The 15,941-nt window shown below is 42.8% G+C and overlaps 1 protein-coding gene across 3 annotated transcripts in view; it reads right to left on the bottom strand.

The window, feature by feature from the left end:
* The window catches only part of LOC136713388 (rho guanine nucleotide exchange factor 10-like protein), a 97,249-nt gene that overhangs the window by 55,534 nt on the left and 25,774 nt on the right, over positions 1-15,941 (bottom strand). Inside the window, exons 7-17 of one of the 3 annotated variants that reach the window (XM_066690434.1) lie at positions 15,294-15,418; positions 12,336-12,452; positions 10,681-10,789; positions 9,782-9,885; positions 9,186-9,263; positions 7,164-7,343; positions 5,341-5,457; positions 4,881-4,973; positions 4,333-4,503; positions 1,740-1,888; positions 735-910 (exon numbers count right to left, since the gene is read on the bottom strand). In XM_066690434.1, coding sequence (XP_066546531.1) covers positions 735-910; positions 1,740-1,888; positions 4,333-4,503; positions 4,881-4,973; positions 5,341-5,457; positions 7,164-7,343; positions 9,186-9,263; positions 9,782-9,885; positions 10,681-10,789; positions 12,336-12,452; positions 15,294-15,418 — 1,419 coding nt within the window. The remainder of the gene's footprint in view (positions 1-734; positions 911-1,739; positions 1,889-4,332; positions 4,504-4,880; positions 4,974-5,340; positions 5,458-7,163; positions 7,344-9,185; positions 9,264-9,781; positions 9,886-10,680; positions 10,790-12,335; positions 12,453-15,293; positions 15,419-15,941) is intronic. The other 2 variants (XM_066690435.1, XM_066690436.1) reach the window with 2 other exon arrangements.

Genomic DNA, 15,941 nt, shown 5'->3' with positions numbered 1-15,941 from the left:
GGATCCTCTCATTAGGGCAGTTGCTATTATTGCACGGCTAAGAGCTGCCTTTAAAGCAGGTCATTACAGATTCATCCACACTCTCTCTGCGTTTTAATGGCCCTGTCCTTTGGCATAGTTTTTCTCAGTTGTCTTATCTACTAAACTAAGTGGCATTACACCAATTTACCTGGCAACCGTAATATTTCACATAAAGAGTCGTTTCACCTAGTTTTTTGGTTCAATAGCCTCTTCAGACAGTGTTTCAGGGAGATACGAACAAAACCCGAGCTGCATGTGTATCAGTCGTTTGTGGTTTTCCAATTTGTTGTCACCCCCCTCACCCACTAATTAAAAACAATTAATTCTGCCTTGTAGGAGCAGCAGATTTGTTCAAAAGACAGTGCAGATGTATAAGAAGTAGCTTGGAATATTTAGTGTCTGTCCGGGAATTGCCCTTCCCTGTTCAAAATTAATCCAATAGATCTTGATTCTTGGTGTGTTTGGCATTTCCCCTTTAACATCTTCCAAAAATATACCGTAACTTCTACAGGACAGCGAGTTTCCTCAACCAGTCTGTCTCTGCCAGTGGAAATATGCCCAAAGGACACAGGAATTATACGGAAGATGTCCTAACACACACACTGCCTACACTATGCAATGTTTGAAAGAGTCTCAACTCTATTAGGATGTAATATTATGCAGATTGAGTTTGAAAATGTACTGTGCCAAGAACATCAATGTAATTTCCGTACCTGGAACGATTCCCCCACCCGGTTTCTTGACACCACATTGTTGGAAGAGGGTCTCCTTATTTTGGGTACTGCCCTCCTGCCCAACTTCCACTACCTGCACCTGCAGCAGGGGGGCGCTCCACTTCATTGTGTACTTTGGGCCAACGGGAACAAGGCTGCTGAGGTCGGGAGGCCCCCTGGTGGACAGAGAATGGATTTAGAGGGAGGGAGCCCGACCCCATAGTCTGAACTCTTGACGAAAGCAGAGAACATAACAGCCCGGGTTCCAACACACGAGTTGAAAAGAAAAAGAAAAAAGGTACTTTGAAAAGACATGAAAGAGAGTCAGGCATTAGGAATGAAATTAAGAGGCGACTGATCAATTCTATTAAACATGAGTGCAGGACCCCCAGCTGTTTTATAGCTCCATTACTATTCAAGTATTCCCATCGTCAGGCAATATCAAGAGTTCTCTTCGGTTCTCTCCGCATTTTTACACCGAGGGCAATTTCCACCTCAAGGGGATACAAATCGTAAAAAACACAAACGAAATACGTTTCCGAGCAAATCATTATTCTGAAGATTAAATAAGACAGCTTTCGTCCGGATAGTAATATTGTTAAGATACACTTGCGCTAGAAACTTTCCCTTTGTAGAGTTTTTTCAGCTTGTAATGAGTGTTGAGTCACAGCCTTTGAAGGGGGTAGGAATGGCAGTGATCTGTGAAAACTGCCTTCACCGTTATACTGGAAAGCCATATTTGGTGATCTTCAGAGGCATTACTAAGCAAGGTAAGTGCTGCTCTGCCCTGATGTTTGTCTTACTAACTGCCCGATTTAAAAAGTACAGCTGTAATCGCGTGTAAATCCTTCTTGTAATTTTGCAGAATTGATTTTAGATGCTTAATACTGTGATGTAGGAAGCAGAATAGGTGGGACACTGAAAGAAAACCAGGTGGTGGGGTTTTTCAAGTGACTGTGCTGGAGGCAGGAGAGGACAGGACAGGACGGAGGGAGAAACACTGACTTGACGTTGATGTTGGCGCAGATGAGCGTGTCGTTGAGGAGGAAGACCTTGCGCTCCTTGGATTTGAGGACCTGCCCGCGGTCTCCGTACACCGTCTCGATCAGCGTCTCGCACAGGATCAGCTGCCTCTGGTCCGAGTTCAATAGCTGCTAGGAGACAGAGACGCCCACAGCTCAGCTTGGTCTGGCCGTGTAAGAGTCGGGTATATTTGAAACAATGTACACTGCAAGCCATTGTTGGTGGGACCACATCAGAAACGTATAATCACGCTGCAAAATCAGAAAAAGCATCGCAATAGAGTCACAAGCCGAATCCACTATCTTCCAGCTAAATAAGTTAATAAGTTAAGGAAACACGATGGACCTCATTTTACAAAGCATCGTCAGGCACAGTAGTCAAAGTGATTCTACAGTTTAGAACTCAATAAACAGAGGTTTGAGTAATGTTAAAACATTAATGACAACAAAAATGAAGGAAACTCACAAATAAGATATTTTTTCACCCCTTGTATGCTGCTTAGGGCGGTCAAAACTAATTGGCAGCTTTAATTGTTGAGAAAAGCTACTGTGCCTTTCATGGACAGTCATTTCTGTGCTTCGCTGCGTTCATTCTGGTACAATCATAGTGCCCTCTAGCGGACCGACAAGGTAGAGCGCAGCCCCACTGGACGTTAATGCTTTCTGACTTTCCCCGATAACGGACAAATCAGCCGCAGTCAAGGATGAGATATTTTTAGAAGACATTTGTGCGGCACAGACCCAGTGACATCTGTGTGTGTGTGTGTTCCTTTGGATGTTCTTTCTCCTGTCCCCACCCAAAATAAATTCTTATCATGGTAAAATGAGAGAATGTGTTTTTATGGATTCTACGGATTCATTTTAACCTAATCATTTTTTTGGTCGCAACTCTTGCTTTTTAAGCATTTGCTCGAAAGAAACCTTGGAAAAATCAACACACATCCTGCTAGTGAAGAGGAGAGACGGATAAATTAAGATCTGTGAGCTAGCAATGCACATTCTGTGACTGGAAGGTAAAGGAAGTCAATAATTGAGAAGATTCATTAAAAGTGAGATCACAATATCAAGGAGGAGGTTTTGATTTGGACATTTGTGGTTGCCATTCAAAATCCTCAGGGTGGGCGGGGGGTGAGTCAAGTGCCTCTCGTTAGGTAGACACAAAATCATTATCCACAGTCCGATTGTTCTGAATCGGTGGGTCTCTATGTCTACGTCACCGTTTGTGTATGCCTCATGTATTTGAGCACAGCAAGGTATCCCAGGATGCAACGCCAGTTTGTCATTGCTATTTAGGACTTTGAAGAGCTCTGCCTTCTTTATTTGAAGCTAAAGAGCTGCAGGTATCTAGTCCAGATCAACGAAGCCCTGTCCCTGCCGGGCCAACACTCCTGCAGATTTTACAGGCATTCTTAAAACAACAAACGACTCAGACGACCCTGGGTGCGTTTCAGAGCAAGAGTCGGGCAGCCCTGCTCAAATCAGCACGTGATGAACCGATCTCCCTTCATCGCCACTCTGAGGGTCAGAGGCACGAAACACTTCGACCTGCGTTTGTTTTCCTGAAAGGAGAACAACGCTGGAAAGCTGGGAGGTGTCAGAGTGAATGTTAATGTAAGGGTCCCTATAGGTGTTTTAACCTTGCTTTTGATTTTGTGAACAGATTTCAAGTTCCAAACGTTAGCAAACGGTGCGAAGTGCTTTAGAAACACGACCTCTGTCTGTTGCCTCGGTGTGACGGCTGCTTGCGTTCAGAATTCAACCAAAGTTCAGACACAACACCCCAGACTAACGTCCAGGCAGTCTTCTCTAAGCCGTGTCAAACTTGCCTTTGAGCCCCCCGGCCTTCTTTCAACTAGACAGTTCAGCGCTGCTTGTCCGATTCATTAAAATATATTTCTCACCCTGGATTCAGTGAATGCCTCATATTAGCGGCTGTTGTTCTTGCTTTTGTTTCTTTCCAGGCGAACACCAGTGGGTCCGGCAATTAGAAACAACCATCTCAAAGCATACAGTTTTCACCAAGCGGTCGTAATGAAAAGAGATCGTTTCCCATTGAAATTCTGCGGCTGCACTAAATTAAATCCTATCTGGAGTATTAGTGATTGGCAGCCATCTTAATCACCTCATCACAGCGCAGCAGAGAGAGCGGCAGCACGGCCTCCGAAAAACTCACACTTCTAATAAAATGTCTCATTTCCCCTCTAATTTTCTTATTTAAAAATACATTTGCCGATATCAGTATTATTTTAATGTGATTGTAATGTACAAGATTAGCCGTAACATTCAGCCTGGAACTTGTGGGGAACGCTGAATGAGACTGGTAAACAGACACTTCCACAAACCACACGTTTCCATATATCAGTCTTTTTTTTTTTTTTTTCCAAGAATCTCAACTGAATGTAATTAACTGTAGTCTCGGCGGAAGAGGAATTATTTGGAAGTACAGATCAGAGCAGATGTTTTTTATGTTGCCATTTCTAACCTGTTCCCAGTGCTTTTCAACACACACTTTAACGTCATCCAGTCAGACAGACAGACGCTCGGACGTACAGACAGACGGGCGGGTCGGCCGCTACCTTGTTGAGCGTGCGGTCACTGACACTCTTGGCAAGCTGTTGGATCTCTGCGATCTGGTCGGCCACTCGTTTCTGCTCATTGAGCTTCTCCGCCAGGGTCTCCAGCTCGGTGAGGGCTAGCTGTAGGGGCAGGCGGTCTGGGTGGCCCCTGGGCGTGTTTTTCAACATGTCCTGAAAGACACACAGAGCGAGGAGTTACTCCGATCCTGTCCCATCCGAACTGAAGATGCCAAATGAGCTTCACACAACATGAAGAGGGTTCCACTACAAAGAGATCAGTATGAAGCTCTTGTACATGTGATACCGATGCTTTTGAATCTTTGTTAAATTGTGCATCTGAATCGGTGGGTCTCTATGTCTATGTCACCGTTTGTGTATAACAATCAGCTCTGAGTGAGGTCAAACACCTGAATGGATTTGTTTGAATCCCAGGCCAGATCTGGCTCACTGGAACCCATCTGACAGTGACGTGCCGTCCAGTGGGTTGACAATGGTGTTGTGTGTGTCGGGGCCACCAGTGTGTGTGCAGAGAGCCCAGCCGTACTGACCTGCAGCAGGAGGATGAACTGAGGGAATCTTTGGATGGGCTTCACCATCAGGCCATACAGAGTGATCCGGTCAACACTGGACGCCTGCTTCTTCTGAAGGCCATAGCAGAGACGGAGCAGATGAGAGGGAGGAATCGGCGCCACACACAAAACAGGACAATTTGTAACTAAAGCAAACTATGGGATCTGTACTATCCAGAAATTTGATTCATTACGGTCGAAATCTCATTTGGAATACTTGGGGTTGCCAGGAGTCCTTTACGTCTACAATTACAAGCAAATAATAATAATAATCTAATACCTGAGAGCTTATTAGGTACCGAAATCAGCAGTGATCCGTGAGACAGTGAGAACAAATTTAATTAGGTAGATTCCCCATTCCCCTTCAATAAAAGACAGGTGTCTGAGAGCGGTTGAGTGTGCTCTCCATGAGCCGAGGACTGCTGCAGGGACACCTCACCTTTAGAAATTCCAGGAAGGCAGGCTTGGAGATGCAGGCCTTTTTAATGAGGGCCATCGCGTTCGTGAAGTTATTGACGTAATCGCTGTACACATCCACCACCATAGACTTGGAGAACTGGAAGAAGAGAGGGAATAAAAGTGAAAGAGAAAGCAAATAGCAAATCACATCTTGTCCTGTAATGGACTTCAAAGGCTAAAGTTTCCAAACTCTTTCTAATTAATCTGTTCCCTAAACAGGTACTTCCTGATAATTGGTGGGACGGGTTTCAAGAGGATGGTTGTTTCTCAATAGTTTTTATAAACGCACATATGCACTCAAGAATAAAAACGGTGACATTAATACTTGTTTTTATTTCATTCCACCGCCGTCGCTTTCACTAATGGGAAATTTAGTTAATGAATTTAATCTTATCAGTTTCCAGTGCCGTTCACTTACAAACAGACCACAAAAATATTCAAATGCATTCATTAAAAAGACATTGTGCTACATGGACAAGAAAGTGCAAATAAATTAATTTCACTTTGATTAAACGGAAGACTCGGATATCGCTGCTGATCACGGCGCTTTGGCTGATCAGTAAATTAACAGATCGCAGTTCGAGACTAAAGCACCACAAAGGAACTTAACCCTCGCATTGCCGTCTCTCGTCTGCTTCAAATAGCTATGATCAGATTTGATTAGGAGGCATTGTAGCATGAACGCCTTTTCTGATTAATAAGTTGTTATTACAAAATCAATCAGTGGGTGTTCCTGCCTTATCAACAGAGCTCTGGAGTAGGTGTCGAGTGTTTCAGCTATATCCGCTCACAATTAATGAGAGGATCTTCATATTGTTAAGGGGATCTAAAGGAGATCAATGTAATTGCGCGATAAATAAGGTCAAAGCTGAATAAGCTGCCCTTTAAAAGGCTAAACATTGCACACATCCAATATCTGTGCTAAAACAGCAAATCTATCTATTTGATATAATTTATCCCGATGCTTCATTAATTTGGCACTGAGGTAGGATTCATTGTGTGTATAATTGAATGCATATTATAAGTGTGCTACCGTTCCTGTGAGTTTTGTACATAAATTACATTTGAGCATCCCTCCTGAAGTAGCTGGGAGTTAAATCGGGGTAGTGTCTTCGTAATGCTGTACTCAAACCGAAATGACAACACATTTCTGGTAACTAGGACTGATCTCAAGTCTAAATAACATTTCCGGCACTAGGGGATAGATTTTCTGTACAAATGTTTCTCTCCCACTACTCGGCCAGGCACAAAACACTTCTAATACCTCCGTAAAGTAAAAATAAGCCCTCTTTTCACATATTCTCTTTCTGACCTAACTGAAATAGATCTCGCCATTAAGCCATTCTCTCTTCACACACACTCAGGATGAAACAGCCCCAAATGTCCCTGTCATCTCGCATTTGCACCAAGATTTTCCCTCCACGCTCCCTACTGAATACAAAGAGCTCCCAATTCACTTGTAATGTGCGCTGAACTCTGTCCTTATCAAATAGCAGGGTCATGCTTTTCAACAGGGGTTTGGATTCCTTTCATAATAGTCATTACACTGTAACACTCTGAAAACATTGTATTTTCCTCATTACTACTGTATGATGCGTCTTGAAATGTGTATATTTGTGAAATAAAATAAGTCATTGATTTTTATATTAAGTTCATCAAGGGCAGAAATTTGGACGGCTGTGCTCTGGTGAGGTTTTGATTGATTGGAAGGGTTATGATCTGAGCTGAAGTATATTCAATATAGGTTGAAAGGACCGTGGCTGCGTTTCGGAAGAATCTGTGCTCCGGGGGGCCTGGACTCACCGAGGCCACAAACAGGTCCCCGATCTTCTCGGTGGCATCCCACTCGGCCACCCGCGAAGCGAGTGCGATCTGGAACATGGAGTGGCACTGCAGGATCTCCCGCAGGCGGAAGAACACAGTCCGGATCTTCCTGGGGCTCAGCATGCGCGGCTCTACCTCCAGCAGGGGCTTCTGGTACTCCTGGCAAGAGGCAAGAGGCAAGACTATTCCACACTGACGGCTAGGCAAGAAGGTGAGATCCTAACATTTCAAATAAGCCTCAATGGGGTCTCGTGATCAAGTAAGAAGATCTGCAAGGGACTGACTCATTCCAGGTAAGGACACCTCTCATGTCGAGCAAGCTTTGAATCAGTCAAGCCTCACTGTTTACTCGGATAAGTTTTATTCTGGATCGATATATGATGACTGGCTGACAGATAGATAGATAGTTTGAGAGACAGATATAAATACTTGTTTACTATTCTGTCTACTATGGGAAATTCAGTTGCAGTTATAAATAAAAGCACCCCTTAAATTGAGAAATACTTTGACTTCCCCTTTTGTAGATAAACTAAGACTCTGTGTCAAATTTTTGGAAGAATGGGTATAAAATCCAAAGTAATATCTATAAGATGTTATTATTGTGATAACATTTTTGTAGTTTAGCCTTTCTTGACATACTCGGTCACAAATGTTATAGGACTACCTGTGTACCACTCTTATTTTTGTCTGGAAACAGCCTGGTTATAAAATACATGATGTCTCGCTTGCATTGGAAATGTTATGGGTTCATACTTAGCTGACAAAGCTGAATGTTTGATTTTGTGGTGAAGAAGAAAAAGCGTTGAACACATATTCCCTGTTTGTTGGTTGTTACCATCCTTTGCTAGCCATGAGAAGTAATTACAATCTAGGACTATTTCACTTATTTAGGAATGAGGAAGTGAAGTATTGTTTCTTTCTGAAAGTATGGGTTGTGGTTTTGATTGACTGCATATCCTTACAGGCAGATGTGTCACTTCATATACTTAGTTGGACCAAAAGTGTACAGACTCCCAAAATAAACTGTTTAGAAGCAGAAACAAATATTTCACAGTGAATTACAAGCTTCTGCAATACCTTCTGCTGTCTCTAATAAGGAGATCGTTTTGTTGTTTTCTCTTTTCAAAGAAATACAAATCTCTTTTATTCCCCACAAAGTATTAATCCCAGCCGAAGATCAAAAGCAACAGTATGGATCACATGCCATCACAAAAATGTAATAACAAAATGTGTTTTCTACAGATGTTTTTGATCTGTATAAACATCTATCTATCAGATATTGTGATTGCCTGTAATGACACCCATTTTAGCTGTAACAAAGCTTTGGTTGAAAAATTAGCACATTAAAGGCTTTTAGATTAAAACCTCATTGAAGAAGAAACAGATACACAGCTACACCTACAAATAACAGCTACTTATACTTCAAAAACGTAACATAAACCTCATGTCATGTTTCCTTTCCCTCATACACAATCATACCCTGTGGCAGCAGTGGTTCATTTGCTCATGTTGAGCAAAGTAAGGGATGTATGAACCACAGAAATTCAAAAGTGTATGTACCATATTAAACTTTATAATTTGGGTCCATGTTTTCGTATCGGCATCATGGCTTATTTTCCCCACTTTCTATGTTACTAAATAGCCTAAATGCACAGCTGGACAGATGTGGAAAGGACACGAAGAAGTCTTTCTTTGAAGTACAGCACAAACCTCTCTATGACAATGTTGATATGAGCGGACGAGGAAACAAGACCGGGTTGTGAATTCACTGGGTGTCCGTGGAACAGGGAAATTAGTTACCCAGATTTTGGTATAATCCAAGACCCCATCTGAATGAACCAAACATTGAATTTAATTTATTATGTATTAAAGAAGATGATTAATGTATCTTCTGGACTGTATCCAGAGGTCATCCGGGGAACCCTACTCAATCGTAAAAACACAGCAGCTGTACCAGTTAAAGGGGATGTGACTGACAGATCTCTCTCTTAAGGGACAAACCTGCACGATTCTCTTCAGCGACTCCAGATAGCTGCGCTCGCTCTGGACGATGGATCCCAGGATGTGGCGTCGCACAATCTGAGGACAGAGAGAGTAAGAACCATAGCGAGACCCCCCCCCCCTCCAAGGAGAACTGCAGAGCCCCTCTGACACAAACGATCGGTCTTTGGTCTTCATTGTCTGCTACTGGTTTTAAATAACAAGAGGGTAGCTTTCCTACATTCTGCTCTTCTATTGATCATTTAAAAAGGGACAACTTTAACCATGGTTGCTCTGGAAGCAGGATAATGACAGATTCGATTCTCACCCTGAAGTTCATATTGTATGTAGGCCACTGGCGCCTGGGACCGCATCAGCGCACAACTTCAGTTAATTGGGTTAACCTGGAGTACTGTTTGCTGGCCAGTGGAAGAAAGAGTCCCCATTCCAGACGGCTTCAGGTTCGATTTCCAGCTTCTGCAAACCTAAGTGGCATGCCGTCTGCTTCCTGCACCCTCGCCTTGATGCGCCTCAAGCTTGTGTGAATATGTAGGAACTGTCCTCATCTACACTAACGAGCACATGGGTAAAGTGAGAAGGTATTTTGAGACTCAGACCTGCTGGCTGCTCAGGCCCTCCGGCATCGGCGACAGCTCCGGAGGGGGGTGTTTCACGTCCGACAGGGTGACGTCCAGGTACCCCGCGTCGTCCTCCACGTCATCTGCAAGAAAGACACAGAGCTGTGGGCATTCAAGCTATTGAATTGGATATTGACTTTTCTCCTGAGCGCAGTTAAAGGCTTTCATCGCAAAGGCCGAGCTTTGAAATATCAGAGAGGAAAGAAAACTCTGTATTTTGCATTTCACATCCAAACTACACTTACCTCACCTAGCCAGGGGGTGTTATGTAACAAATACAGAGACTACTGAAAAATCTGTTCATTAATATCAGAGTTCATTAGCCCTTTAAAGTATTGTTTTTTCACTCACATATGCAGACATCCTATAGCCTGCTTCTAGGGTAGGTATACACAGATTTGTTTTAGCAACTTTATTGGGTATATTAGATTAGAGACTTTCAAAATGATCTACAACGCCGCTTAGATTCATCCTAACAATACATGCATTAACTATACATTAATTTCATAAGCTTGCATCTTCAGTTCCTTAAAATGACCTGGTATTGATTGATCATAAAACCTTCTAATGGGGGGGAACCATTTGTTGTGAACATTTTAAATGCACTTCTCTGTACGTCAAAAAGATTCCTAAAGTCATCCCTCTCCCTGGCAGACTATGTATAATAATAATTGTATGCTTAATACATTTGTTTTCCTACAGGTTTATTCACGTCTTCCCCCATAAACTCATTCCAGCCAGCATATAATAATAATAAATCGACAGCATGATGGATTTGAATAATTATCACATTCCCTGTCATATCCAGAAGCGAAAACGGGCTTTAAACACAAGCCAGCTGAAACATTACAACAGACAGGAAATATTTAATGCAATACCTGGAGAATCCTTCTTGTGCAGGAAGGAGACTTTTCGCATGACGGCTATTTTGGTCTTTTCCAGTCCATCTTTCGTCCCATTTTTGGCCGCCTTCATGAGCTGATGAACCTGTTTTTGGAGGAGAAGCAGAGAAGGGGATCATTTTTAGTTTTTTTTCTTAATCCATTTATAGATCGTCATCTGCAGAGCCAGCAAACAACAGTCGGTTCATCACGGGAGGAAATCCATCCTTCTGGTTTTGCAATTTCTGCACCACCACAGGCAAGCATCCTCGCAGAAATGAGAAAAAAAAACACGAATACATTAAGCTCAGATCGTACCTTTTCAAGGCAAGTTCTTGCCCAGTAGCACTACACCGTTATGCACCCTCATAACTCATGACTGTGCAGAGACGGGTACAGTATGTGGCCTGCGTTGTGTTTCCGTATTGATCCCTGCTGTGTACTTCAATACGCCCCAATGTAGCTCAAGTGTGTTCAACCCGCAGTAATAAATTAGAAAGCTTTCTAATCTATGGCTCCAAGAATACAGTCTCTCTAATCAGCAGCCTTTGGCAATGTCTCCACTATTCCTTTATTTAATTCATTGTGTATTTATTATTGTATTTAAGGCATGCAGTGAATGAAACACTACTATAAGAACACAATGAGGCTTTTAACCTGTTAGGCATTACAAGTAGTGTACTTCAACCTTGTACATATTTTATCCCCCTGCATCACTACTCTTTAAAGATCTACGGCCATATAATTTATGCACACACACACACACACACACACACACACACACACACACACACATACACACACACACACACACACACACACACACACACACAGCCTCCTAACAGGGACTAGACTGCCTTCCTCTACTCTGACTTAATTCTGTCATGTCATTCCTCATTCTCTACAGTACTACATCCTGTCTTTTGGAAGTTGACCCACTGGGGAGTGAGGAAGTAAACAATTTATTTTTTTCCCACAAAATCCGATAATCAGGCCAAAATGTGCTGGAGAGCGTAGCGAGGTGAGATAGTCCATATTAGTCCCTATCTATAATCCACAATGATTTATTCTGGCCTGTTACCAATATGGATTTCCTCACAATCACGAGGAAGAGCTTAACAAAACCATTTCAAGTTGGTTCGTTTTCCACCTTTAAAATGTGTCGGCATTTTCCTCTTCGCTGTGTGTAACAAACGCCAAAGGAAACTAAAACAATCAAGCGAGGTCACTGGATTGATTGATAGTAGATTCTTGATTCTTTCAAAAAATCTTTGCAAAATATCCCTATGAATCAGCACACCTGAAAGCAATTAACCAACCCACAAAAGTAGCCAATCTTGTAAGTGTTGCCTGGTGTATCTCCCTCTGCTAAACCCAAAGAAGGTTGTTTCGGGGTCAAGGTTCACTGCAACTGTACTCCAGCGTTTCCCAACTTCAGCCTCCCATAAAACCGAACAAGCCCAGGTTTGGACTCTCAAGCACATTTATTTATTAATTTATTGTATTCAAATGTTTGTATATATGTCCTGGATGTTACTCAGTTTTAATATAAAGTGCCTTGAGATGTTTTGTCATGAAAGCCACTATATAAGCTAAATATTGTAATAATTCATATGAAATACCGCTTTACACCCCCAGTCCCCAAGCGGTACCTTCAAGTCATAGCTCTGTTTGATCTGGGTGACATCGCGGCCCCCCAGCCGCATGGCCAGCAGTTCCCGTTTGGTCCGGGCGCAACGTTCCTTCAGCCGGTGCACATCTGGAGAGATCTACGGGCATCGCCCAGGCAGCCCCACAGGGGCAGGAGGTGGGTAAGAGGTAAGAGGAAGGAAGAGAGAGAAAAAACAAGAGGTAGAGAGACAGGGAGAGCAAGAATCAAGGCAAGGCAAGCAAGGCAGTAACAGCTACAGAATTCACTTGGATCCAAAACAAAGAGGAGGCCACAGCGTTCAGTGCAGGCAGGCAGGTGGAAATGGTGAACAAGCAAGAGAGGGCTGCTGGTTTTGGTTTGTGTATTCATTTGTTGTCGTCGTCTTTTCTTAAAGAAGCCTGACCATATTGATTTACTTGTGAAGGGGAAGTCCCTGTATTTTCAACTTTGAAGTCGACATGCTACACATTTTCAAATTTAAATTGGGCACACCACACAAAAAAGCCAAGCCGTATGGAAAAGATTAGGACTGCTCATTTTCTAGGGTAGGTATACACAGATTTGTGTCTTAGCATCTGTATTGGGTATATTAGATATCCACTATTAAATGCTTTATTTTAGAGTACACTTTTGTTTAGTTTTTTTAATTGATTACAGAATAATTCAGAAAGGCATTCTATTTCCCCGAGTTCACTGTTAAACAATGCTGTACCGATGTTTAAAAGGTCAATTAAACCATAGAATATGTTTTGACATTTGGAAAGGCAAAGTCAGAGTTTTGTTTAATTAATTATGAATTTATCCTTTAAGACAACAGTATGGAGCATTGGAAACAACTAACAGCATAGGAGAGAGAGAAAAAGGTTTACCCAACTTTAATTTGGCATTGTGTTGCTCCCTATCTTTACACTAACTATTCTGGCAGCACAGCGTTCATGTTTGTGTTATTTAAACTGTAGTAGCTGGAACATTATAACCTAAAATCAGTGTTAAGAATTGTAGATGTTCCCTTCAACAATGCAGCTGCACCGATTTGGGGAAATGCAAAAACTTCTCCATAAATCAGAAGCAAAACCACAACCCAAGGGTCGGATCATGTGTATTACAGCCACAGAATACAGAATGCTCTTTTTGGTAGCATGGAAATGCACATTAAGATTTCTGAAGCATTCATTTGTATTTCCACTCATGTCTATGATCTGTAACACATCATTACTGACCCACCTCAGCCCCTCCTGTCAGATACCCCCAAACAAGTAAGAATGATCCTACAAGAAAACCATAATTTAACATTTTTGTAACATTTCATATTAAAACTCAGCATTTTGAAGGAAAAAACATGCATAGTAAGTATATGCAGTGTGATTATTAGCACCAGCTCCAAGTATGTGTGTGTGGTTCTCATTTTCCTGCCATCCATATTCACCACATGAAAGACCGCTACACTGTTACTCTCAGATTCCCTTCAGGGAAGAATTTCAGATGCCAGTTTCCTTCCCTCGTAGAGCCGAGCCAGGAGGTGTCTGCAAGCGTGCCTAGCCTGTAACTGTGTTGGCGTTTAAGAGGAATACCTTGGCAGTGTAGGTAGAAAAAGGCTCACAAGATGTTCGCAGGAATGTCAGGCGCCCAGAAGCAAAAAAAAGATGACAGACAACAGTGAAATGCCCAGACTGGAAGAAGCAAAAGGGAATGAGGGAGGCTCCCGAAGAAAGAGGAACCGAAAGAGACCGTCAGCTCACAGGCACCCTTTCCCTGCCAGAGCGGATCTCTGCATTAGCGGCAAAACACTGCGCCCCTATCCTTCGAGTCCTTGTCTATGGTTAATGCACTGTCCCCAGAAGCTGAGGCAAAATCGTTTTTTGCTTTCAATACTATACTTTCAACTGCTGCTGTTCACGAGGTTGAACCAGGGTTTTAACACGGAAACATGCCGATATCATACGTCTGTGCAATAATAGGGGACACGTAAAGCTTAAAAAATAAACGCTGCTATAAAACTCGCTTGGGATTTGAATCACGTTCCCATGTTCTGTAAATCCACAGATTTTGCCGGTGAATTTTAGGAGGCAGTGCCACCTTGTGGGAAATAGTCATACAACACTAACTAGCTTCTGCATGATTATTGCTTAGAGATGAGCCACCAAATTCAAAGATTAGGCCCAGGCCTGATCCGTGGCATTACGGTTTCCATCCATCATTACAGACAACATTCAGGTCAAATGGGCACAGTCGTTTTTGCAAACCCGTCACTCAACAGGACTTTCACTTTCAGCCGGTGTTGCACAAGACTAATAAGAGTCTGGTATCAAAATCCCCAGCCGTTGTGTCGTAATATTGTGAATTCCTGCTGCTTCCTCCTACCAATGAACTTTATCGGGTGAGTACATATCAACAAAGTGTTCATATCACGTGTAAAACATTTTTTTAGATGTCCCTTGCAGGGAGTTTCAGTTCTATTTTTACATCCCAATTGTACCGTGATGCCAAATTGTCTTTACTGCCCAGACGACACTAAACGTACCGTCCATCCCTCCATCTCACAACAGCTATAGAATCGTATCCATGTTCTGCATAACAGCTCCAGTCCAGTCACTATAATGATTCCCCACAGGCCGTTTTGTTTATAACCTCATTTATTCACACAATTGCCTATTTAAAGTGTTTGTTATTTTAATATACAAATTACAACGTCTCCAATAAATGTTTTCATCTATCTGCGCTGTGTGATGCACTATGAGAGCTGGGGTTTCCAGCCCTGTTCTCCCTTCGACTTGGGCACCATTCCCTCGCTTCCTCCTTCTCCCACCCAGTCCATGCTGTACCCCGGCGCTCAAGGAGTTGCTTCAGCCTGGCACAGCCCAGCCCAGCCCAGCCCAGCCCAGCCCAGCCCAGCCCCGCTTTCTCCCAACACCGCCATGCTCAGTCCCATTCAGCCACAGCCACCCCCGGTCCCCAGTACCTTGCTGCGGGCAGAGCTCTTGCTCTCATTGTCCGACTGCTCGTCATAGCTCTCGAACTCACTGGAGCTCCAGCCGTTGTCCGCCGCCAGCTCCTCCCGCTGCACGTCCTCGTAGATCTGATCATCTGCGAGACACGCAAGAGAACCTGCACACAAGCTCTGTTCGGACATTTTCACATTCCTCCTTCTTCCAACAGAAAATTAGCACACGTATGCCTCTCTCTCTCTCTCTCTCTTGTTGCTTCTTGATGTTAGGTATTACTGTGGAATCCACATGAGTATTTATCAGTTACATAAACATTCAATAACAACAAATGTTAAACAAGTAGTGCGTTTTATCTAGATATATTTTTTTAAGCAATCAAAATAGCCTGTACGTTTCAAACGTGATCAACTGCTCAGAGACGTTGGGAGAATAATGTATGCGGGTCAATTTGTCTCAGTAGGTTAAGCAGTGCTGTATTCTCTACAACTCCTTAGTACAGCTAATGATGTCTCCCATCACTACATTACTCACAGTTTTCCTGAGCAATGTTTCAGGTGTCAGCGTTCTTATTTGCATTACTAACAGGGAGGCACGCCTGATCACTTTTATATAGTACATACAGCTCTTTGTTAAAAAAAAAAGGAAAACTATTTAATTTCAGC

This window comes from Amia ocellicauda, chromosome 18 (genome assembly GCF_036373705.1).
Source record: "Amia ocellicauda isolate fAmiCal2 chromosome 18, fAmiCal2.hap1, whole genome shotgun sequence".
NCBI classification, from domain to species: domain Eukaryota; kingdom Metazoa; phylum Chordata; class Actinopteri; order Amiiformes; family Amiidae; genus Amia; species Amia ocellicauda.
This window is presented reverse-complemented; position numbering and strand designations above follow the sequence as displayed.